Source organism: Danio rerio, chromosome 18 (assembly GCF_049306965.1).
Source record: "Danio rerio strain Tuebingen ecotype United States chromosome 18, GRCz12tu, whole genome shotgun sequence".
Lineage (NCBI taxonomy): Eukaryota > Metazoa > Chordata > Actinopteri > Cypriniformes > Danionidae > Danio > Danio rerio.
The window spans coordinates 22,457,846-22,482,334 of NC_133193.1; the positions used below are offsets into that span (position 1 = coordinate 22,457,846).

The window sequence follows — 24,489 nt, forward strand, 5'->3', positions numbered from 1 at the left end:
TTAATGAATACATTAATTAATGAAACTTATTGTAAAGTATAATCACTGTTAAGTGCTGCATTTATCTGAAATTTGCCTTGTAAGTAAATGCGCTAAATGCATGTCTCAAGCACTTTGGACATGGGTGGATTTAACCAGTAAGCGAGTATAAAGTGAGGATATCTGGGAGCCCCCCAAAAATATCTAGAAGTTTAAACTATACCTATAAACTATATATAACATTGTTTTGTACCATATTTTGTATGGTGAGAGTTACAAATACAATTAAAGTGTAAGTAAATATTATTTAATATACAATTGAATATAATATAATTATACTAATGTAATGTTATGTAATAATAATAATATTACAAAATAAAATATCCATAATGAAGCAGTCCATGAAGTGAAATATTATTTTTAGTAGTAAATTTATTTTAAGAAAACTAATAATTTAAAATGTAAAGATTACATTAGTTTTAAATGTCGAAAAGAAGACTGAGTGATATATATATATATATATGTGTGTATATATATATATATATATATATATATATATATATATATATATATATATATATATATATATATATATATATATATATAAAAAAGCAATATAAATGTTAAATAAAAGTAAAAAGGGTGCATTTCAGGACTTGGGCTCTAATAGGACCCCAAAATAATTAAAAACGCCCCTGACTTTGGAAATTGAATTACTTACAGAATTTTGAATTACAGTCTGAGAAACGTAAATCATACCAACCATAATGTGGATATCAGATATTAACATCTACAGTATACTTACAGAATCATTAACATAACGTTTATGAAACAAAATCAAAACATTGAGTAATATTGGCCACCCTTCATGATTACAAGAAGACTATGCTGTGAGACTATATTGTCCCTGTACATGAATATATGAGTTTTTAACAGCAGGGGAGTATTGTTTAAATGTTTATTATTAAATTATATGTGTGTTACTATTGTAATGCTGTCGCTGTCTGGGTTAGTTGGCGTTTCTGTGTGGAGTTTGCATATTCTCCTTGCGTTCGTGTGGGTTTCCTCCAGGTGCTCCAGTTTCCCCCACAGTCCAAAAACATGCGGTACAGGTGAATTGTGTAGGCTAAATTGTCCGTAGTGTAAGAGTGTATATGGATGTTTCCCAGAGATGGGTTGCAGCTGAAAGGGCATCCGCTGCGTAAACAAATATGCTGGATAAGTTGGTGGTTCATTCTGCTGTGGCGACCCCGAATTAATAAAGGGACTAAGCCGCAAAAGAAAATGAATGAATGTATGTGTGTGTGTTTAGTTTTTAGTCCTTGTGGTTTGTTTAATTTATTTTTTATGCTATCTTGTAATGTGCATTTGTGTACAATTTATTGTGATATGAGTTAAATTTCCTAAAGCAAAACAAATTTAAATTAAATAAAAATATTAGTAATCTGCTGGGGTTTTTCCCAAATAGGTATTGATGAGACTTCACCCAGGTTATATTTCCATTAACTCGACAGCACTGAGGATATACACTGTAATAATTAAATACAATGCAATAAAAATATTCTGTATATTTATTTCCACAGTACATATTCTAGATTATAAAGAGATTATAAAACAAATTTAGAAAAACATTGTCATTGATTACCCTCAAGAAAAATCCAGAAGGAGGACAGAATGAACACCTCAGATCTTTGAAGTAAATCTGATCATTGGTCAATTTTTCTAATGGTAGAAGTCTGGTTGCCTGACTCAGCCACATATTGACTGAAGGTGTCTGAGCCGTTGACCATAATAATAATATACATTTTTTGGCCAAGTATATACATAAATTCTATACACATTCTTTGTCATGATCAAGACAGTTCCTTAAAAATATTCTAAAATCAAGACTTATTTGAGAAGTGAACTTGCATAATAAATATATAAATTCATAAATTCACTTAGCTGATTTTTTTATGAAAAAAAAACTATTTCATTGTGCTTCGGAACTATTCAAATATGTTTAGATATTTGTGCTAGAATAGATGATAACAATACCATGTAAGAAAAGCAATCACAATTTGCAGAATATACATTATACATAGCTTTTAGAAGAAGAAAAAAACCTTTTTTTGTAGATGAACAGATTTCCAAATGAATAAAAATAAATATAAACTGAAAAAAATATGTTTAGTGCTTTTCAAATAGGCCATATTTCCGAAAATATATATATTTTTCATATTAACCACCATTCATCGGCGATTTTTAAAACAAGAATAAACACATTGGATGAATACTGAAATAAAATGAAAGCATTTGAACAGTCAAATTCTTTGCGTAACGTTTATGTAACAATTGCAAGCACACATCATCTACAGCAGTGGTCAGATATTTCCTGATGACGTAAGAAACCAGGAAGTAGCAGAGCTTTCGACGAAATCCAAATCATCGACTGAAGATGAGTCGTATTTATGACAACACTGCGTTGTTAAACAAACCTGTGCACAACGAGAAACTATCCTTCACGTGGGATCCAATAGTTCACCAGAGGTAATACAATAAAAGTGAATACCTTATTTTTACAAGTCGACTTGGGTTTCGTTCAGAGATACTAATATTAAAGTGGAAAGCCATAACACTCTCTAAACACGATTACTGATGTAGTTATATGAAACTTAATGAAGTATATGTGGACTACTCCAAACTAAACTGGAAATTTAGCTTATTATGGTTACTATCACTAACAGTGCTTCATGTGGAAAGTATTATTAGTTTTGGACATTGTAAATCTCTCACAGTGTGTTTATGTATCATTTTGAATTTCCAGTGGTCATGGGGTGATTTTAGAAGGGACGGTTGTGGACTTTTCACGCCATGCCATAACAGATGTGAAAAACAGAAAGGTGAAGTGTTTATTACTGAACACAAAACATTTCCTCATTTCAGGGTCTCAGATATTGAGTTCATGAAAATGTACTACAGTATATGTAATATGTACTGCCTTACAAAGTCTGGGTTCAGTAAAATCACATAAATATAAACATATTTCAGATAAAAGCTGTTTTTAAATTGTACTACTTGTAGAAAGTGTGCCATAAGAATATATATATATATATATATATATATATATATATATATATATATATATATATATATATATATATATAACACACACACACACACACACACAAATTCACATAGAAAGCATATGTTAATATTATATTGAAACTTTTGTTTATATTTTCCAGAAAAACTGACCACAGAGTTAAGGGACCAGAAAAATATCAGTCTGTAAACATGTTTTATACTTTAAATGTGGAAAATAAACATGCGTTATGGGTGTGACTAAAAAAGTGCAAGTTTACAGTTTGCAACATACTTTGTATAAATTCTGTGAATTAAACTGCACAACCCTAAAGAAACCATGCTAATCAAATGGATAAGAGTCGGCTCTCTATAAAAATTATTGGCTTTTATTTTATTTTGTATTTTCACATTTATGAGGAAAAAGTGTTGTTATGGATGTGACATCTCTCCGTTATGGATGTGACAGTTGTGAAATTGCCACTTGTATGACTTTGGTAAATCAAATATAATAGTTTGAAAGCACTATAAAGTACTTGCTTACACAAAAAAACAAAAAACAAATGGTTTCTGCATTTTGGTGAAAACTTTTTTGGTAATTTTTTTTTTATGGCAAGCTTGACTTTTGCACGGAATTGCATATCTAGTGTGCCATAAAAATAAATAAACAAAATTATACATATATATATATTAGAATCATGTGACATAAAAGATAATTCAAGTCAAGTCAAGTTGAGCTTTATTGTCATTCCGCTGCATGTGTGGACATACAGAGGAATGAAATGTCGTGTCTCGCAGGACAACGGTGCTAAATAGATTAATCATAAACAAACACAATACTGGAAAAAAGAGCTATTTTAAAAAAACTATGCATAACTAACAAATACTATAAGATACTTAACTATACACATAAGACATCAGTTTTGGCATCACAGAAAAAAATGGTTAAAATTGAAAACATTTTTACTGAAAATGAACATAACATTTCACTATATTACTTGACTGTGGTGACCCCTGATTAATAAAGAGACTAAGGTGAAAAGAAAATAAATTAACAATTAAATAAGTTTTTATTGACTTAAAAGTTTATATTTTCTTTCTAATTAAATATTTTTGTTTTCAGGAGCGTTATAATGTTTTGTACATCAAACCAAGCCGTGTCCATCGCAGAAAATATGATTCAAAAGGAAACGAAATTGAACCTAATTTCAGTGATACCAAGAAGGTCAACACAGGTTTTCTGATGTCCTCCTACAGTGAGTGACCATAATGTGCATTTATTCAGATCTGAATTTAATTAAGCAAGTTTTATTAATGTTCTACCATCTTTCAGTTGTACAATACAGTAATTAAACATTAAGAAATACTTTATATAAATATAATTAGCTGATTTATGAAAAAATGTTTTTTTCTGTTGCAGAAGTAGAAGCTAAAGGTGAAACAGATTGTCTAGATGAGCGCCAGCTTCGTGAAATTGTGAATAAGGAGCAGCTGGTTAAAGTAACCATAAAACATTGTCCTCGTGAGGCCTTTGCTTTCTGGATCTCAGAGGCGGAGATGGACAAAACAGAGCTTGAGCCCGGCCAAGAAGTCCGCCTTAAAACGAAAGGAGATGGGCCATTCATATGTGAGGAAATAGAATATGAGATGTCCCATTTTTGTGTCCACATCAAACTCAGTTTCCAAAAGTAATTTTAATATAATGTACATATTAATCTTATATAATGCTGGAGTTTAAAATAAGGAGATTAAAATAAAATGTCAAAATATTGGTGAAATAATGTCCCATCATCATTTAGAATTAAAGAGATATTTATGAAAAGTTAAACAATATACTTATGCTGAACGGGTCCCTTCTTCATACATGGATTACTCATTTAGCTGGATTTGGTTATTGACGATTTGACACGATTCAGGATCGTTTAGTTCTTCAAAACTCATCCGAGAGTTGTTGTAATAGCAACATTTATTAATATGGACTTTTTAGACACAAGCGCGCACTATTTTAAGTTACCAGCTTTAGTACAATTTGTGTATAATAATAGACAAGCACAATATTCAACTGTTTTTCTTTAAGGAATAATAATTTATGCAGTCATGCACATGTTTTGATAGCTAATATGTTGCAGACACCTTTACTGATATCAAAATGCTTTTTTGATGCAAAATCATTTTTAAACAGCCAGTTATTCCTTATGCCAATTAAGAAACTTGAATAGCCCTAGGCTTCTATATTAACAACATCTGCTGTAAATGTAAAACTAAATAAATAACTAAGTACTCTTGACACATGAAAGTGTAAGGCCTGCAGCCCCCAACAAAGGTGGAAAGTTATCGCGTATCATATTTAGCAAATCGTTTACTATAAATTTTATGTAATTTTACTCACATTTATACTTGAATATTAATCAGATGATGTCATTATACTGCTGTGCCTTCAGCCAATTGTTTCATTGCTGATCAGGATTTCGTGGATCGATAGATCTCAGATCAGTTTATAAAGACATTTTAATCGGATTCGCAAACTTGTTTGAAGAACCAAATCAGCCAGAGATCAGTTACCAAGAATAAAAAATCCAGGATCTGTTAAATCATCTTAGATCAATTAAGCGAGGTACGAAGAACGGACCCAGTATTAATATTTATATAATATATATAAATTTATATAATATGTAATTATATAATTTATATAATATAAATAAATAATATGTGATAATTCTGAATCTTACTATGTTTTAAATGATAAAAAGTTGTTTGAAAGATAGAAGCATAAAGACTTTAAAAAAATGCCCAAAATAGGACAGTTCACCCAGAACTGAAATCCTGTCAGTATTTACTCATTTTTCACAAACCTGTTTGAGCATTTTTTTCTGTTAAACGCACAAAAAAGGTATTTTGAAAAATACTGAAAAGTGGTATCCATTCACTTCTGTAGTATTTGCTTTTTTTTACATGGAAGTCAAAAGTTACAGGTTTCCAACATTCTTCAAAATATCTTCTTTTGTCTTTAACAGAAAAAAGAAAAGTCATAAAGGTTTGGAACCACTTAAAGTGAAGTAAATTTTGTGTAAATTTTAATATTTCAGAGAACTATCCTTTTAAATAGAGTCTTTTAATATAACATGCAATCATTTTTTGTAATTAAACCGCATTTTCAGTGAATGACACTTTATTGGACATTTTTTGTTTGGTAAAACATAATGGTAACACTTTACAATAAGGTTCATTAGTTAATGCAGTTACTAACATGAACTAATCATGAACAACATGTACAGCATTTATTAATCATAATTGAACATTTACTAATGCATTATTGACATCCAAGTCCATGCTTGTTAACATTAGTTAATGCACCATGAGTTAACATGAACTAAGAATAAACAACTGTATTTTCATTAACTAACGTTAACTAACATGAACAAATACAGTAGTAGATGTATTGTTCATTGTTTGTTCATGTTAGTAAATGCATTAATTAACGTTAACTAATGAACCTTATTGTAAAGTGTGACCAACATAAAAATAACGTATAGTCATTTTTAGTGAACAAAACATGAAACAGGACACATAATAATGAGCGAAAGATCAATTCAAACTTTGTTACACTTTCTTTGATTTATTGCTTGAAAAACTCCTGTTCTCTCTGTTTTCATCTAGTTTCCTTCGCCAAATTGGACAGCGGCACAGTAACAAAATGCAACTTTGCTGGAGATGAAAACGCCGGGGCATCGTGGACAGAGAAAATAATGGCAAACAAATCCAACCAGGAAAATACAGGGAAAAGTGCCGCTCAGGGTGAGGGAGCGGACGATGATGAATGGGTACGTTTTTCTGTTTAACTGAATATGTTTTGATCTGACCGCATAAAGGATTCGTTCGAGACATGGGTTGATCATGAACAGATGTGTAATCTTTCTACCACTTCCTGTTATGAAATCAAACAAATTCAATGATTCAATGGAGGATTTGTTGGAGCTTCATGCAAAGTCTGACATCTGTTTTATGTTGTGTTATCTCCTGTTTTCAGGATGACTGAACAACACCCTTGAGCTTCCAGGACTGCATCACAGTGCCTTTTCTGTGTATTTACACCACACAGTCAGTATTCCTATATTAGCATGTGGAAATATTACAAATAAACAGCAAAAGTGCCATTTTATAATAGCAACTTGTATGCATTAAGTATTTTATATATGTACAGCGGGTAAAATAAGTATTGAACACATCATGATTTCTTCTGTTAAATATATTTCTGAAGGAGCTGTTGACATGAAATTGACCCAGATTTTGGTAAAAGCCCAAACATACAAATAAACCAAAACAAAAAAGCCTGAAAAAAATGATGTTTATTGACAATGGAAAAAGACAAGGAGAAGTTCCTGAAATGTTTTTAAACATTTTTTTGTAATGAGATTCCTTTTGTACACTAAAAACCCCTAATAAGTTGACTGAACTAAATTAACTGAGTAAACTCGTTGCCTCAATCTAATATGAGTAACGGAGTCTCCCAAAACGTATTTAAGTTTATTTAACTTGCTTGTTTTGTAGATTATACTTAAATTGTTCAGTTCACAAAACTTAAGTACTAAGTGCAGTCAACAATTAAGATTGGAGTGACCTATATGGAGTCTAAGTGTCTTCTTTCCTGTTTCCATACACCTTCATTTCTTTCCCCACTTTCGATTGGATGTTATAGAAATGTCTTCTCTTTGATTCTGTATTCCAGTCCTCTTACCACAGATTGATAACTGCATTATTAATAATACTTTTTATTTCAGTTTTACATAGTGGGACTTCTTGACAGAACTCCTTGTATGGCCAATCAAAGAAAAGAGTATCAAAAATTGTGAAAAACACTTTTTTATATTTAATTTAAAAGTATTAATGATGATGATGATGATGATGTAATCTTGGGTTTATGTTTTTCAAAGGTCAATAAGTTATCTAACAAATATTAACAAGTTATGGTGCCAAAATACAATGATTTAAGTAATGTTTAGTTAAAACATCTTGAGACAACATTAGGGTTTACAGTGTATGGAGTCACATGTATCTCCCCCCATACTTCAACAAAGTCTTCAAATCAAATCTAATCTTTAGTTCTTTTTTGTATTAGATTTAAGTCAGGTGATTGGCTAGGCCATTCTAGCAGCTTTATTTTATTAGGCCCTTTATTCATCAATGCCAACAGACTTAGGCTGGGACTCGAACCAGCGACCTTCATGCTGTAATGATGTGACAGTAAGCCACCATGTTGCCCTTTCTGCATTATTTTAAAATATTAAAATCAGTCATTTTAAATGCTTTAAGGAAATGTAGACATCACAATATTATATTGCACAGTATAACCATTCATATATTTTTCTTGATTTGGTTAACTGTGCTTTTATCTGAAGTTATTAAAACCCCTGGCTAATTCTGAACGCCACAAAGGTAAATAAAAGCTAAAAGATGTTTTTTTTTTTCACAATGATGCCTCCTGTACATCATCTTGTTACCTTTTTGGAAAAGCCTGTGTCATTTCCGGTAAAATAACAACAACAACAACAAGAACAACAACAACAATAATAATAATAATAATAACAATAAACTTGCTGGTTGAATAAATGTAACTTGACTTGAGTCTGTATTTACAGTATATAATTGAAGCTAATTGAAAGAAAAAATCTTCAAGGGGCTAATAATATTGCCCTCTATTTTTTTAATCTATTAAATAAAAAACTGCTTTCAAATCAACCAAACCTAAAGAAATGAGACTTTCTGCAAAAGAAAAAATATGAGAAGAAACAAACAGTCTTCTGCTTGTGTCGAGCACCCCTAATCAATGATATAGTATATATGCATCAAAAGAAACAGTTGTGTAAAAAATTGCCACTTTATTTAAATAATTACATGTTTAATGTATTAAAAATATTCAGTCTTATGAAAACTCATCACAAACTTTGCTATTCACTTTTTAATATAATTACAGATCACAGTGATCAACAGAATTTAGTTTTTTTTTGTTTAATAAAAAGTTAATATTTTAAAAGAACATGCTTTCATAGATGTTAATATGTCATCTGATTCAACTATATACAAATAAAAACATAAAATACAGTGCATTGTGCTTATGTTTTTTTTTGTTTTGTGCTCATGTGATTTCATCACTGTAAACAATACTGAACCAGGAGTATCTATATTAGAAAACTACATCATAAGACAGAAAAATCTAATTGATCCTTGAGGTTTGACTCATTTTTGGCCTTTTTCTTAAGAATACATCATATATTCGTTATGAACTACTTCATGTTCCAAAAGGAAAGTGTCATGCAGACATTTTTTGTTCTTCTCTTCCAAAAGTTGCGGTGGTTCAAAATCACCTCAGAATCACAGGAGGGTGTTGCTTTTGTTGTGGTTTGCCTTAACATCTGTTTGTGAATGTTTTGGCTCCGCTTTATATACTCCAATTTAGCAGACTCACAAAAAAGAATAATTTACAGCTCCGCAATGAACCAGTCCTTAACAACCTGCTTGTTTTCTTTCACCCAAATAATGTTGGCCGCTGTCCTTTCAATGACCTGCTCCAAAGCTCGAGCTGCTATCCACTTATCGTCCTGTATCTGCTCCCTCTGAAGCTGCTTCAGCTGCATAGAAACAATTTTGAATCGTCAGTGGGGCAGAAGCACAATTTTGGATTTAGATATCGCCATTTTATCATCTAAAGTAACCAAATAAATAAATAAATGACAATATCACCTCTTCGAGTTCGACTTCTGTGGAGAATCTTTTGGTCACAACATCTAATAGACTACCTAAGGATATGATTCCAGCTCCATACCTGCGTCAGAAAAGATGATTGTTATTTGCAAGTCCATATATTTATGGTTTCCTAGTAACTGAGATAAATATGAAACGTTCAAGACAATTTCAGACTATTGCTCATTTATAGCTGAAAGTAGCCTTTGGACTCCAAACTACAGCTGATCTTTGATACTTTTATGTAACTTGGGTGTTATTGCTTCCTTATTGCTGTGGCAATTCATATTTATATTTCAGAACTTTCAGTTCAGGCCAAAGAGACCAACTAAACATTCTCACGTTTGCTGAAAATATGCACGAGAGAGAATACACAAAAAAAAAAGACTTTTGCTGCTTTTTCAAACTACTCATTTAAAATGAATTGAAACAACACAACTGTTGAAGTCTTTTCGAGGACAACTTAATTGTTTTATGTTCAATCCACTTAAATTTGTAAATAATTAAGTTAATTTAATCCATTTGTGTTGGGGCAAATTGTGAAGAAACTGTGGAACACAACATTTTTTACAGTGTAGAAAGTAGTTGAATGTACACTGTAAATATACGTCTGTTAAGTCTACTTGAATGAATTGTGCAAACTCGCTGCCTTAATTCAATTAAGCAATTTTAACTTTATTGTTTTAGGTTTTCTTACTGATATACACTTTAAAAAGCAAAAACTTAAACAAAGTACTTCGACTTGTCACAATTAAATTAATTAAGTTTGACTGACTTAATTTGTGACAGTTTTTAGTTATAAATTAAGTAAGTTTATTTAGGTGTAACAAGTTTTGGTCATTTATTTAAGAGAACAACACTGTAAAAAATGATTTGTTACTTAAAGCTAGTAAATCAGTTGCCTTAAAAGAAACAAGTTGACTTAACAAAAATAAAGTACGTAAACCCATTGTAACTTGGAACTGTTAAGTTGACTTAATGTTATTATTATGCAAGTTGTATTCACTTTTTTAAATTTTTAATAAAAGTAAACTAATCACTTTTTCCAATACACATTTATTATATATTTTTTCAGGTTTTCTGTATTTAGCAAAATGACAGTAACAAAAATAAACCTGCTCTTCCAGACTCCAGTATGTATTTTAAATTCAATACAGGCTATAATTGTAGATTTTATAGACCTAATGAAGCACCAAATAAGTAAAATTGTAATAACTGCAGTAATTATTTGAAAAGAGACATGCTAAAATAGTTTGTCATTGTGAAAAAGGATTAGTTGACTTTAGAAGTAGCTACAATAAGCATAATTAAGTAAGCTTAATGGTTCCAAGTTACAATGGGTTTACTATTTTTGTAAAGTCAGCTTGTTGCTTTTAAGGCAATTGGTTTATTCACTTTAAGTAACTAATTTCTTTTTACTGTGAAGAATGTAACAGTCCATACAGAACAGTATAAATCATTTCCTTGCCATGTTAATATAATAATAGTAATGATACATGTATTACAGTACAAATAATAATTTTCCTCCCCATGTTAATATAATGCTATATTACTGAACAATACTTTTACTTGCCATAAATTATTAAAACGTGTTAAACCTAAAAGAACTAAAGTTGTTACTGAAAACTGTCATAAATTAAGTTCGTCAAACTTAATTTATTTAATTGCAACAAGTAAAGTAATTTGTTAAGTTTTATTTTTTTCAGTGTATAAAAAAATTCCTTATATTGAGTGTCATTAACCATTAAAGTTTTGTTAACTTAACTGTATCTGTAATCTTAGTAGAGTTTTACAATGTTTTTTACAGAAACCTCTGATAATGTCAACATAACACAACATTAAAGTCTAAATAATGTTTTTTACATTTATTTTTCAGTTACAAATCATGCTGGGAACTACAAATCTGCATGGTTCGGTGAGCTCATTCAGTTTATGTTCAGTCTAGTAAATTCAAATTTTGAGTTCACATGACTTGTTTGTATTAATTTCAATGAACTTTCATTGAAAAATGCAAGTCAAATAAAACTCTTTTCATTTAATTAATTGCTCTGGTTGATTTTACAGTGAATGTGATATCATTTGCCTGCATTATTTACATTGTTTTTAATGGAAGAACTTATTAAAAAGAAAAAAAAAAGAAAAAAAAAGAAAATTGGAATTGCAATTTAGACATTTACCAGCAATCATGAATTTAAATTTACAATTCACTCTTTGAAAAGTGAAATTTGGACTGATATTTGCTAGTTATTAAGACATAATCATAATTTATCCACAGATACTCGAAATTATGACTTTTTGGCCTCTATTTTGACGGTCCATGCGCAAAGTGCAAAGCGCATGGGGCTAATGCATTTAGGGCGTGTCAGAATCCACTTTTGCTAAAATAGGGACAGAAAAATCCGCTTTGCGCCGTGGAGCATGGTCTAAAAGGGTTGAGCTTATTTTCTTAAACATAGTTATAATTATTAATCATAATCATATAATCTTAGATTTATAATTTTCTTAATCATAAGTTTATAGGTGTGTTTTGAGAATAAACCAATCAGAGTCAGATCTCCCATTCCCTTTAAGAGTCAGTTGCGTCGCGCCATATCGAATTTGTTATTTACATGACGTAAAGTAGGTGTGATCTACTTTCACTTTTGCTTTCGTGGATAGGGAAACCTTGTATGCACAGACATCAATTATCCTATAAATAATTAATTTCGTTTGTTAAGCGCAAATATTTGTTTCAAAACTATTTCTAGATTCAGTTCTAATTTCCAGCAAACGAATAAATGAACAATAATAAACAAAGTGTGGTCAAAAAACTGAGTTATATCCTAAAACACATGTTGTGTCCCATATGGTCTAAACCTGCAGGTAGGAAAATCTAAGCATGTTTTTAATAAAACAAATATAAATAGGGATATAATAACTAATACTGCTTATAATGATAACATTATTCAAAAGCAAATTGTCATGAATGAACCGAAAAAGCCCCCCGAGATAAAGAAAGCCATGACGTATGTTTTTTTTTATTTATGTAGGTTAGAAAATAAGATGTTTTGTAATATTTTATTCCTTTATATTTTTATCCTATATATATCCTTATTATATATCCTTAATACTTTAATTCTTTTTCATATGTAAAGATATTTGCGTATTGCTGTACATCCTGTGTGTATTAAGCAGTGTGTAAGTGAGGTGCACAACTAACGCGATCTGCGCTAAACAATAGACCGGCTTTGTTCTGGTCTAAAGAACAGTGTATTATAGTTTCTCAAAATAGCAACACACCTCAATATGCCTGATTTTTTAGATCAGAACACCTATGGGCGCACATATGAGTGCAAATGCATTTGCTATTTAAACAGCGTGGCACAAAACGTCAAAACGACTCTTGCGCCAAGGTGAAACTAGCAAGCAACAATTGCGTCGCGCCTTGCGCCACATCGCGCCAGGTGTATGATAGGGCCCTTCGACTTCCTACTTTTACATTTGTAAGTTATAAACTTACAATTGAGTTATAAAGCTACATTAGCATATTTATATGTCATCAATTCTGACTTTATAACTCACAGTTGTGTGTTATAAAGTCAAAAAAGGATGTGTGACAATTGCAAGATTTGTATATTTTGTTCAGCATTGAAAACAAGCTTTCATAATTGTTTTGTGGTAAACTGATCTAAAAGTATATTTTTTTACACCAGTTTACTCAAATGTGTCCTGTTTTCATGCACAAACAGGGTGTCTGCGACTTAAATGTATTAAATTTAAAAGTCTTAAATTTCAAAAGCAAAATTTTAGGTCTTAAAAATTCTCAAATTCATCAAACTATTGGCTTGTAGGTTTTAAATCTTTTTAAACGAGCCTTAATTTTCTTTTGTTTATGGAAAGCTACCCATGTTACCATGCTACCTAAATGTTGTGGGTATTTTATGATTGTTTTTTAAATTCTTTTTCAGTAAGGAAAAAAATGAGTGTGCATTCAACTAGGATCTGCTTGTTTGACACAATATTTAAAATATGTGGCTAAGAAATAAATAATTAGTTTTTTTTTGATGAGGCAAGTAAAAAAAATCCTTAGCATTTAGCCCTGTATAAGTATGAAATTTAATTCTTGATGGTCTTAAAAAGACTTAGTGGAAGCTGCAGAACTGAAGAATTTGATTTGAACTTACTCTTGGGTAATATAGGACCAATGACCACGAATAAAATCCCATGCGAGAGGCTGTCCGGCGACATTTTGGGCAATGTAGCTTATGGTGGACACCATATCCATCTTTCTTATCTTTGAAGGCTCAAGAGTGTATTGCAGATATCTGTGGGATTATAAACGGCAATAATATGAATATGAAGTAAACAATGTGGCTGTTGAGGTGATATAAAAGTCTTTATCTCCCCTCCTGACCTGTTTAGTAGCCAGATTTCTTTTGTGCACGACAGTGCGTATCTTAATTTGTCTTTCTCGGCAGCGACCGTGGCTTTTTGGTATTCTTCCCAAACATATTCCCAATCATCCTCATCGCCAGAAGCTACGGCACTGCAATAGACTGCTCTCCTCAAATTCGGATGAATCCTAAGTGTAAAACCACAACATTCCTTAAGCCTTCAAGTCAGTATTGCTTATGTAATGTTATTTATCTTGTAGAACAGTAAACTTGTGTAATCTTAAAGATGGAACTCACGGGTTAGAGCCATTTTTATAATCACTGAATAGATCTTTAGCCATTGTTATGCACTCAGGAAGTCCATTGCTGCAGGCCACGGTAATAGCATTTACCTGGTTACACCTGAGGAAAAGAAAATACACATTATTGATAGATGTTCAGCAAAATATACAGTTAATGACTAAATTGTTAACTCTCTTGTGAAATGTATTATTTCAAAATGATTTCCTAAATGCTGCTTAGCACATATTTAAATATAATAGTTTAATAACTAAGTTCTAATAACAGTACATATTATTTTACTATTTATTTAGCAAGATACTAGTATTCAGCTTAAAGTGCAATTTAAACTCTTAACTATAGGTTAATTGGGATAACTAGGCAAGATCTGTTTTAGGAAATTCAACAGTGGTTTGTTCTGTAGCCAATCAAGACAAAAAAATTAATAATAATAACTTTGAGTCTCACAAATAAAAGACCATAATAATAATAATATCAACCTTAGCATTTTTTAAAGTATTTTTTATTCCAGCCAAACTAAAAGAAATAGACTTTCCCCAGAAGTAAAAAAAAGAAAGAAAGAAAAGGATGTACTGTGTATAAATGTTCTTGCTCTTTTAATCACCAATTGGGATATACAGAGGGGATAATAAGTATTGGACACGTAACCATTTTTCTCAGAAAACATATTTCTAAAGGTGTTGCTGACTTTAAATTTCCCCCTAAATGTCGATAACTTCCAAAGAAATCCATTTATGCAAAGAAAACAAATCACAATTCAAAATAAATAATTTACAAATTAAGTTATGCGTAATAAAATAAAATGACGCAGAGAAAATATTGAACACATAAAGAAAGGGAGGTGTAGAAAGGCAGTGAAAGCCCAGACAGCAGCTAAAATCTCCCAGTAGTTCTTCAGCAATACCTCTGCTCTTCGTCATTGTAAATTAATATAAACTGATTTAGTCCAACATCTACATTAGCAGGATGATGAAGTTGACACCAGGGTTGACACCATTTCAACAAGACAATGATCCAAAACACAGCCAAGGAAACTCTCAAATGCTTTCAGAGAAAGAAAATGAAGCTGTAGAATGGCGCAGCACATCACCTGACTTGTATTCGATATAGAATACAAAATAAAGACCAGATTTACTAGATGAGACCCACTGAGCCATCAAGATTTTTACACGCTGTTGAAGTCTGTGAACAAAATCACACCTGAGAAATTTACGTGACTTCATTCTCCATATGAGAGGCGTCTTTAAGCTGCCATTACCAAAAAACATTTACAGTTTACAACACGTTTCAGTAGTTCAGTACTTTCTCGTTGTGTCATTTCATTGTTATTATACTGTAACTAATTTTTCTGATTTTCTTTGTTTTGTTCTATTCTAATGTTTGCATAGTTTGGGTTTTTTGCAAAATGTGGTTCAATTCCATGTCAACAGCTCCTTTAGCAATATTATTCCCAGGAAATAAAAACAAGACGTGTTCAATACTGATTTCCCCCACTGTGTTTAAAAAAAAGAATTCAAATACTTTTGTCTTTAAATGTATTTACAGCAAAACCAAAAACAATGCTTACTGGTCAGTGTACTTCTCTATTGGAATGGTTCCGTTAATTGTGTACTCCTCATATTCCTCATATAATGGTGTGACCAAGTTTCGTAGGTATTTCTAAACATAGAAATGTAAAGTTAAAGCTTTTATGGTGTTTTTGGTGTGTACATATTAAGTTTAGTCTCCTTTCCTTAGGCTCACCATTATTGGACCGTAGACCTCGGAGCGATCAAACATAAGGGTAAAGAAGTCCAGGTTTTTCAGTGCTGATTCCCATGGGATATACTCCAAATCATTTATCAGGTATTTGGTTAGATTTAACGCAATAGTGACGTTGAGACGATGAGCCCTTCAAAGAAATATTAGCGATTAATGTGCAGCAACAAATCAGTTAACAATATATTTCTTTAGTATATTTGCAAAATGAAAAAAGTACCTTGCAAGATTGAAAGCGTCATCAATGAGTTGCCCTCGGTTAATGAGTGGAATGATCTAAAGATAGATTCAAAACATTCAACATTACTGGCATTGTATTGGAGCTCTAAATAATTTGTTGTAATTTTACTTCATGAACGTTTTATATGCTTTCATCCAAAGTGACTTATAAACGAGGAGGCATTGAGCGATTCATTGTAAAATAAAAAGAAATTCACACAAACTTATAAACACCCATAGATTTTTATACACAAGATCGATAATGTACATTTCTGCATGAATACAGTAGTCAACAATTGAAGTGGAACAAAAATGTTTTTCGAAACTGAAGCCAAGACAAGAATGTGTGTTGGTGATTAATTTTAGGACAACTTTGATGAAAGGTTTTAATCCATTTCAAATGTTAACCACTGTACATCTACACATTTAAAAACATCCCTACACTCAAAAAACGATTTTAGGCTGCTTATTCAAATGACTTGATGAAATGAACATGACACAATTATGGAGATGTTTTTGGGAAACTTAATTTTTTATGCTCAACCCACTTAAATTTGTTGTTAACTTTATTTGTGTTTGGAAAACATGACTGAATTGTGTGGAACCCTGCATTTTTACAGTATGTATTTACTTCAGGGATGTACTGATAAAGGAATTTTGATTGGTAGCGATAACGATAACGTTTCAGATTTGGAGGTCGATCAACTCTCAAATCTTTATATTATTTATTCTGATTATATACATCAAGGGCAAACAAATACATTGATTTCAGTTTGAAAGCAAAAAACACTGCTGCCTTCTTGTTAACTGTCGCTTTAGATTTACATTAATTCATTTAGCACAGTGGTTGCCATAGTGGGGGTCGAGGGACAATGGCAGGGGGTTGCTTGGTAATTTCCAAACTCAAATTAATTTGATTAAACTATTAAGAGTTATCATATGTTAACCATAACCCACAGAAGATAAAAATAGTAGTTTTTTTATAGTAAAAAACAACAACATGCAAATGAAAAGCCATCAGACTTTCAATATATATATATATATATATTTTTTTTTGCAGGATTGATGTGTCTACGTTAGATTAACAGCACAGCAATAGCGTCAACTGCAGCAGATTGATTTTATAACACCAGGTTAAACTTTCTTACACCTTTATGGCATCTAAAACTAATTTGTGTGCACAACGTTTATGTATATGTATATACATATGTGTGGATGTATATATATATATATATACAATAGCCGGTCTATTGAGGAATTTGGCGGTCCAAAGTCACTGGCATTGTTATTTTAGGAGTAAGAAGCTGAAAAGTTTGGGAACCCCTGATGTAGCAGACACAGTATTGATTGCTGTGTTTTGGTTCAATGGCTGCAGCCTTTGGCAGATGCAGACTTTGTGCTTGGAGCTTTGTATATGCACACACTCCATTTATCTTATTATTTATAAAATTATAAATTTTTTCATTCATTTTAAAGGGCATCTATTATGCAAAAATCACTTTTATAAGGGTTGTAAACAGTTGTGGGGCAACAGTCTGTAAATATAACCAGCTTCTATTGGTAAAATGTATTCATTACATTTTATATGATCACACTTGATGAAAACAGTCTTCAGAAACACTTTGACATTCTCCTATTGTATCATTCATTATAGGGGAAAAGCCCCACCCATTAGTGACAATTTCTCCCTCATTAGCATAGGACGTTGGTCTTGTTTTTGAATCTGCCACTATGCTGACACATAGGCATTTGTAGCCCTGTCCTCTTTCCAAAAAGGGATGCAAGGGCTGCAATCTCATTTGAATTTAAAGCGACCGTCATAAAAATGGCACAATTATTATCAAAGACTAAAAGGGACAGCTTCAAATACAACATTAAATTATAAAACATTATTTGTGTGGTATTTTGAGCTGAAACTTCTCATACAAAGTATAGGGACATCAGAGAATTATTTTACATATTGTAAAAAGGGGCATAATAGGTCCCTTTAAATGATACTTTTTAACCCAACAGTTAGGTTTGTCCATATTTGACCCATTTGGGTATAACAACCGAGTATTTTTTTTTTAACATTTTAATTTTGAACAAAGCCCGAGATCCACCCAACAAAACATGTAAAAATAAATTAAAACAGTAATATTGTAATAATAAGTACAAAATCAGGTTTGAAACATATCTGATACAGTCTCTCTCATATTTAACCAAAATTATAGAGTTTTTTACTGGCACCATTTATTTTGGCTGTGGTGTATTCCAGACTAATAATGTCCAGTAGATTCAGTATAGATCAGTTGGAGCAGATGGAACCAGCCATACAACCCAGTATGTTTTTAGAATTGATGTATATATCATACATTACCACTACTTCATGAAAGTACAAATTTTGTGTAGGACTGCAAGGGTTTAGTGTACCATTTGGGTTTGTACCTTCACAGCATGCAAGCTTCGAATTGGAAGGTGTCTAGCATTTTTATTACAACTTGCTTGAGTAACAACATGCATGGAATAACATGCTTTTTAGAATGTTGCCTCTTTGACTTTCGTTTTAAAGCGTAAGAATAAAAAAGCACCTTAAAAAGGTATTTCCAGTCAAACCACATGAACACGATAAGTGAGTCTGCATTTGTGTACTAGCTCAATGTTATGTTGCTGCCCTCGATTGTATAGAATGATTTGAAATGAGACTAATAACAGATAAAAAAATAAAAAAAAGATGCTTACGCGATGATTTTTTTGAAGTTGTGCAGTAAGCCTGTTCCAGTTTTCTTCATCGTAGTTCACACGATAAAAGCCTGTGCAGTTGATGTTGGCAAGAAGCCAGTTATCTTTGCCAATTTTGAAATCTGGAATTGGATCTGTAAGAAAGCAGTTGCTGGGTTACTCATAAAAAACAACGAGAGGCGATTGTTGTTTTGTCAGGTATTTTCTTATATTTTTAAATGAATCATTAAAGTTTGTTTCTTACCTGGACCTTTATCTGTAAAAAAATTGGGAAACTCTTTCACCCCCGCCTTAAGTGTCATGTATTTGATTGGTATATGCCATAAAGAGCTGTTAGGAGCAAAATAAAGAGTTGAATGAATCATTAAGAATCAGCTTGACTAAAGAAGACTAGTGACATGTGCAACTGCAGCTAAATTCTGTTGTCAATTACGGCTTAACAGTTCAGTAATTTACAGTGGCAAATTCAATTAACCAACAAATTAACTTTTAAAAAAATGCAGGTAACATTTACAAACATTCTAGATATTGTGTGTAGAAGTACTCTGTATTAGAAGATGTGTCTCAGCCTGGAGCAAGAAATCATGTTTTAGGCTTTCTGTGGTCTTTTTTCTTGAAATCGTTTTGTTTGGGCCAATTGTAAAATTACACTTAAATTCCACATTATTTAATGAATGTATAATAATCAATATAACTCACTCATGGCCGCCTTCTTTCTTTAGTAAAAATTGTTCCTGAGACGTGTCTCCGGTGTCAGTAATAATGGTGAGTACTGGGTAACCCACTTCCTCGGTCCATGTTTTCATGAACTCATCCACTTTAATATGTGTGTCCTGGTAATTGTAAGAAATACTTGTCATTATCTTCTCATATTATTTTGAAATAGAGTATATGTCCTTAAATTACCATATTCAAGCATTCCCAAAGATCTTTGGGCACAGTGTTCTCAAACTGGAACTTGGAGAGATACATCTAAAACATATAAATGTAGTAATTAGATTGAGAGTCAAGATCATACTTTCAATAATAATTTAAATAAACATAACGCACAGCATGTTTGCTTTTTATTTCAAATTACATCAGTCAAAGAGACTAAAGTATGATGTTAAACGTTGTATAGCCACAAAATATATAATTAAAATAAGTTGAAACTTGTTAAAAAAAGAGTTAAAGTAACTTAAAAAACATTTGTTGTCATGACTGTTATATCATTTTTACAGTGTAGATATAACCAACCAAGTTACTGGCACTGTGGGAATCATTTATTAAAATGAAATCCATAAATAAGTAAGTCTTGCTGACTTAATTTTTTAGTTGAACCCAGTTGAATTTACTTTTCTAGTCATGTCAATTCACACTAATACGTTTTAGTTTTAAAACAGCATTTTTGAATGAAAACAATCCACGTCCACACAGGCATTTCACCTAGCGTTTCTGACAGGGCCGGAGTGGGACTCATTTTCAGCCCTGGAGTTTCAAGCCAGCTCGGCCCACCTCAGTTCACGACTGTCTATATTAAAATAAGGTCATTTCCAATTCAGTTTCTAATGGCACTATCACGTCTTTTTCAAGAAAACAGCTGCTTTAGAAATTCAAATGTTCAAAAGCCCTAACAGTATTATATGTCTTAACAATAAAAATGAAAAAAAAAAATTATAATATTAATTTTCCTGGTGAGAATCGAACACGGGTCGGACGGCGTAGTAACGCAATGTGTTTACCACTGATCCACTATATCGCTAATGCAGCAAGAATTTAAAAAAAAGTAATAAACTGTGACCTGCAAGTTACAGTATTACTTTCTATTGATGGCTTAATCTTTTTCTTCCCTTTTTAGATTTCTGATCAAGTTATGTCAGATTTATTAATGTAGTATTATTCATTAATAATAATTAATCAAATTCGCTGTTTGGGGTCGAATGATGATAGTTAACCCTACATCATCATTAACGTTAGTTAACCTGCAGGCTGCATTTTGCTCACGGGGCTGCGAGAAAATAAATAAGAAGAGCGGCGCTGCGGCAAAATAATGAATAAAAAGAGTGAAGCTATGGTCAAATAAATAAATAGATGAAAAAGGTGCGACTTCTGAAAGTGCAAGCAGCTAGGGACACCGGCCCTCACGGCCAAAAAACGAACCGGTGCTTCTCCCGGTGCTCCCGATTAGCCAATCTGGGCCTGATTTCTGAACAGCTTTTCGTCCACACTACACTCCTGAAAACGCATATCACGTGACCACACACACGGAATCTGTCATACACAGCAGCGCATGCGCATGTCTGAGCTCGAGGCAGTCAGCGGGTGCTTTGAGCAAACCTCCCCAGGTGAGAGCTGCGCAGGTCGGACAGTTCATCAAGGATCTGCTGGATTTCATGCCACTATAGTTGTTAAACTTGATATTTATTTCACCTTGTTTCTATGTGATAATCTTTTGAATCTATCACTTGTTTTCAGGTAACGTGTTTGGGCTGAGCGCAAAGATAAGTAAATATGAACCAAGTACACTGATTCTGCACATTTGACTGATTGCTTGCCTTTATTTAATGTAATGTAGAAACTTATCGTATGTTATACATTTATAATGGCCATTATTGATTAGTAAAACTGGTATAAATAATGTTTAGTGTCTAACAATTTTAGTGTCTGTTAAGGTAATATCAAAATGAAAATAGGCAGTTCCTTATATCATTTTATTCATAGTTTATTGTTAAGATAGTGAAACAATGTAGCCAGTGCGATGCGAATGACATTATAAAGTACACTGTTTTTGAGAGGAGTCTGGATGCAGACCTGATGCAGTGCAATCTGAGCTGCATCCAATGCTTTTTAATGCGCTCATCTAACCCCACCCCTAACCCTACCCCTCACAGCGATGTCACTCACTCCATTTAGTGCATTGTGTCTGACATTGCATTTCCTTAAGTTTAAACTAGCGAAGTTTGAACTTAAGGAAAGGGTGCAAGACTAAACTTTGTTCACTTAAAGAGCCCCTATTGTGGGTTTTTGAAAATGAGCTTCCATGTAGTGTGTAACACAGATCTAAGTGAAGTGAAATATCCAGCTAAGGCTTAAATCTGAAAGTGGACAGTTTTTAAAACTATTGATTCATCTAAAAAAAAGAGTCGACTCATAGTGGTTAGAATGAATCATCTTTATAACGAGTCTTTAGCCGTTTCGGCGTGACTACCAAACATAGTTGTTATGGGCGCAAACCCGGGAAAATTTAAACCTGCACATAACCACAAAGACAAACAGATCCTGAAGTCATAAGTCAAGAAGACGCTGTGCTTACCTGGATATTATTGGAAGTGTGAGGGGAAATAATTGATTCAGCAGTCTACACGCTTACTGTGGGTGATTCATTCGTTTGTTAAAGAAAGGATCAGAAAAGACTGGTGTATGAGACTTGTGAGAATGGGCAGACAATACACCAGGGGTGCATGCAAAATAAGGCCAGTTTTTAAGGCACAAAGGCAGCCTGCTACACGCTGGTGAGCACTACAACCCCCTAGCTGGGGATGGGATCTTTGGGCAAAGCAAAGTACAGGTAAGCCCTGAGAACATATAACACTTCACGCAAGAGGTGCCACAGCAATAATTGCAAATAGAAATTATCTAAGTTAGAGCTGAGAAAGGAGAAAATCTTGGTCACGGAAATCACGCGCAGTAAATGATGTGCACGCTATCCGTTTCATTTTCACTGCTAAGTGTCGTTCAAACTTCCTGTACGGTGCGCAGGGTTATGGCGGTCACGGGGTTATCGCGCGGGCCTGTCTGCCGGGGGCTTGACAAACCGCGTTGGGCATTTGTCTCGCGATGGGCATTTGTCTACCGCTGAATGCTGTCTACCAATCGCAACAGGCTGTCATCGGTCCAATCAGCGCAGATTAGCTTCGCGCTAAGGAGGGGTTTGGGAGTCGCTGGGATAATTGGGTAAAAATAAATGCATATTAAAAGACCATGAAAGTGTTTGTTGATCTTGCATGCATATCAGCATGTTGTTGGAGACCCATAAAACCGTAATGGGACCCTTTTTCATGTATAAAATGGGCTTTTTAATACTGATGAAAAAGGCCCAATCAGATAGGTGAATGTCTGCAGCCATGCCTCCTTTTCCCTCCATCCCAACTGACACGGAGCAGCAGTGTTTTCAAAGGAAAACACCCTCTTCAGCTTTTCAAAATGCTCCGTTTTTGGGGCTCGAAAACTTCGGGGTAGTGTGGACGGAAGACATAACTGTAGCAAAACTTACGCATTTTAAAACTAAAATGTATTAGTGTAAACAGGGCCTGAGTTGACTCAACTTTCAACCCAAGTACTGCACTTGACTTGATTTAAGTTGAGTAAACTCAAAAATGCCCTAAAGCTGGTTGCCTTAAAATTTTAAGTTGAGTCAACTTTTTTTTTAAAGTGCATCAGTCAAACTGACTAAAAATATTAAGTTCAATATTGTATAACTTAAAAAAGAAAGCCTGATTACCTTATTAAGTTAAAACAACATAAAAATATGTTGTCTCGACTTTTTTGTCATAAATGTTTTTTTGTGTACAATATGTGAATTCTGATTTTTTAAATCATTAAACTCAAAAAGGACTTCTGCTGCTTGCTCAAACGACTTATTTAAAATGAGCTGCAACAACACTTCCACAATTTGTAAAAACTATTAGGATTAGGTTAACTCAATTTCTTCATGTTGTCCCAGCACAAATTGATTGTGTGGAACCCAGGATTTTTACAGTATACATGTAATCTACCAAACACAGACTACCAATGGTTTATTCATTCGTTCATTCATTCATTCATTTTCTTTTCGCCACAGCGGAATGAACCGCCAACTTATCCAGCACGTTTTACGGAGCGGATGCCTTTCCAGCTGCAACCCATCACTGGAAAACATCTATACACTCTCATGCCCATACATACACTGCGGACAATTTAGCCTACCCAATTCACCCATAGCGCATGTCTTTGGTCTGTGGGGGAAACCGGAGCACCCGGAGGAAACCGATTCGCTAACTGACCCAGTTGAGGCTCGAACCAGCGAACGTGCTACCCACTGCGCCACTGTGCGGCCCCCAATGAATCATTAAGATGTAAATATAGTATATTTATCCCATTGTATTTTTTTCAAACATAATTTAATTGTCATTCTGTCATTTACATTATGCATCATGGGAATAAATATTTTTTTAAATTCTTACCTTAACTCCTTTCATAAATTCATTCTCCCCCATGCGTGTGGCCAGCATTCTCAACACAGCAGCACCCTGGAGAACATATAAAAAGGGTTTTAACAACATTTTTGACACTCTCCTCTAGAATGGTATTGAGACGCCAT

General features: G+C 32.9%; 2 protein-coding genes across 13 annotated transcripts in view; one reads left to right on the forward strand and one right to left on the reverse strand.

Moving 5' to 3' along the window:
- The first annotated feature begins 2,384 nt into the window (after window positions 1-2,384).
- Window positions 2,385-24,357, forward strand: arpin (actin related protein 2/3 complex inhibitor). 8 transcript variants are annotated; one of them, XR_012393678.1, is made up of 10 exons: window positions 2,391-2,508; window positions 2,786-2,861; window positions 4,166-4,298; window positions 4,463-4,669; window positions 6,700-6,863; window positions 7,070-7,140; window positions 11,657-11,695; window positions 16,191-16,298; window positions 19,874-19,916; window positions 21,606-24,357. XR_012393678.1 is itself a non-coding variant. In NM_001017780.1 (6 exon segments), coding segments are annotated over 6 exon segments (681 nt in total). In that variant the 5' UTR covers window positions 2,385-2,416; the 3' UTR covers window positions 7,079-7,353.
- anpeplb (alanyl (membrane) aminopeptidase-like b) overlaps window positions 8,899-24,489 on the reverse strand; it is a 37,235-nt gene continuing 21,644 nt past the window's right edge. For 4 of the 5 annotated variants that reach the window (XM_073929187.1, XM_073929188.1, XM_073929190.1 and 1 more), the window contains 13 exons: window positions 24,353-24,418; window positions 20,058-20,123; window positions 19,851-19,984; window positions 19,396-19,481; window positions 19,152-19,285; window positions 16,432-16,487; window positions 16,197-16,344; window positions 16,021-16,112; window positions 14,451-14,555; window positions 14,174-14,341; window positions 13,944-14,084; window positions 9,781-9,862; window positions 8,899-9,668 (listed from right to left, as the gene is read on the reverse strand). In XM_073929187.1, coding sequence (XP_073785288.1) covers window positions 9,519-9,668; window positions 9,781-9,862; window positions 13,944-14,084; window positions 14,174-14,341; window positions 14,451-14,555; window positions 16,021-16,112; window positions 16,197-16,344; window positions 16,432-16,487; window positions 19,152-19,285; window positions 19,396-19,481; window positions 19,851-19,984; window positions 20,058-20,123; window positions 24,353-24,418 — 1,428 coding nt within the window. In that variant the 3' untranslated portion in view covers window positions 8,899-9,518. The remainder of the gene's footprint in view (window positions 9,669-9,780; window positions 9,863-13,943; window positions 14,085-14,173; window positions 14,342-14,450; window positions 14,556-16,020; window positions 16,113-16,196; window positions 16,345-16,431; window positions 16,488-19,151; window positions 19,286-19,395; window positions 19,482-19,850; window positions 19,985-20,057; window positions 20,124-24,352; window positions 24,419-24,489) is intronic. The other variant, NM_001044861.1, reaches the window with a different exon arrangement.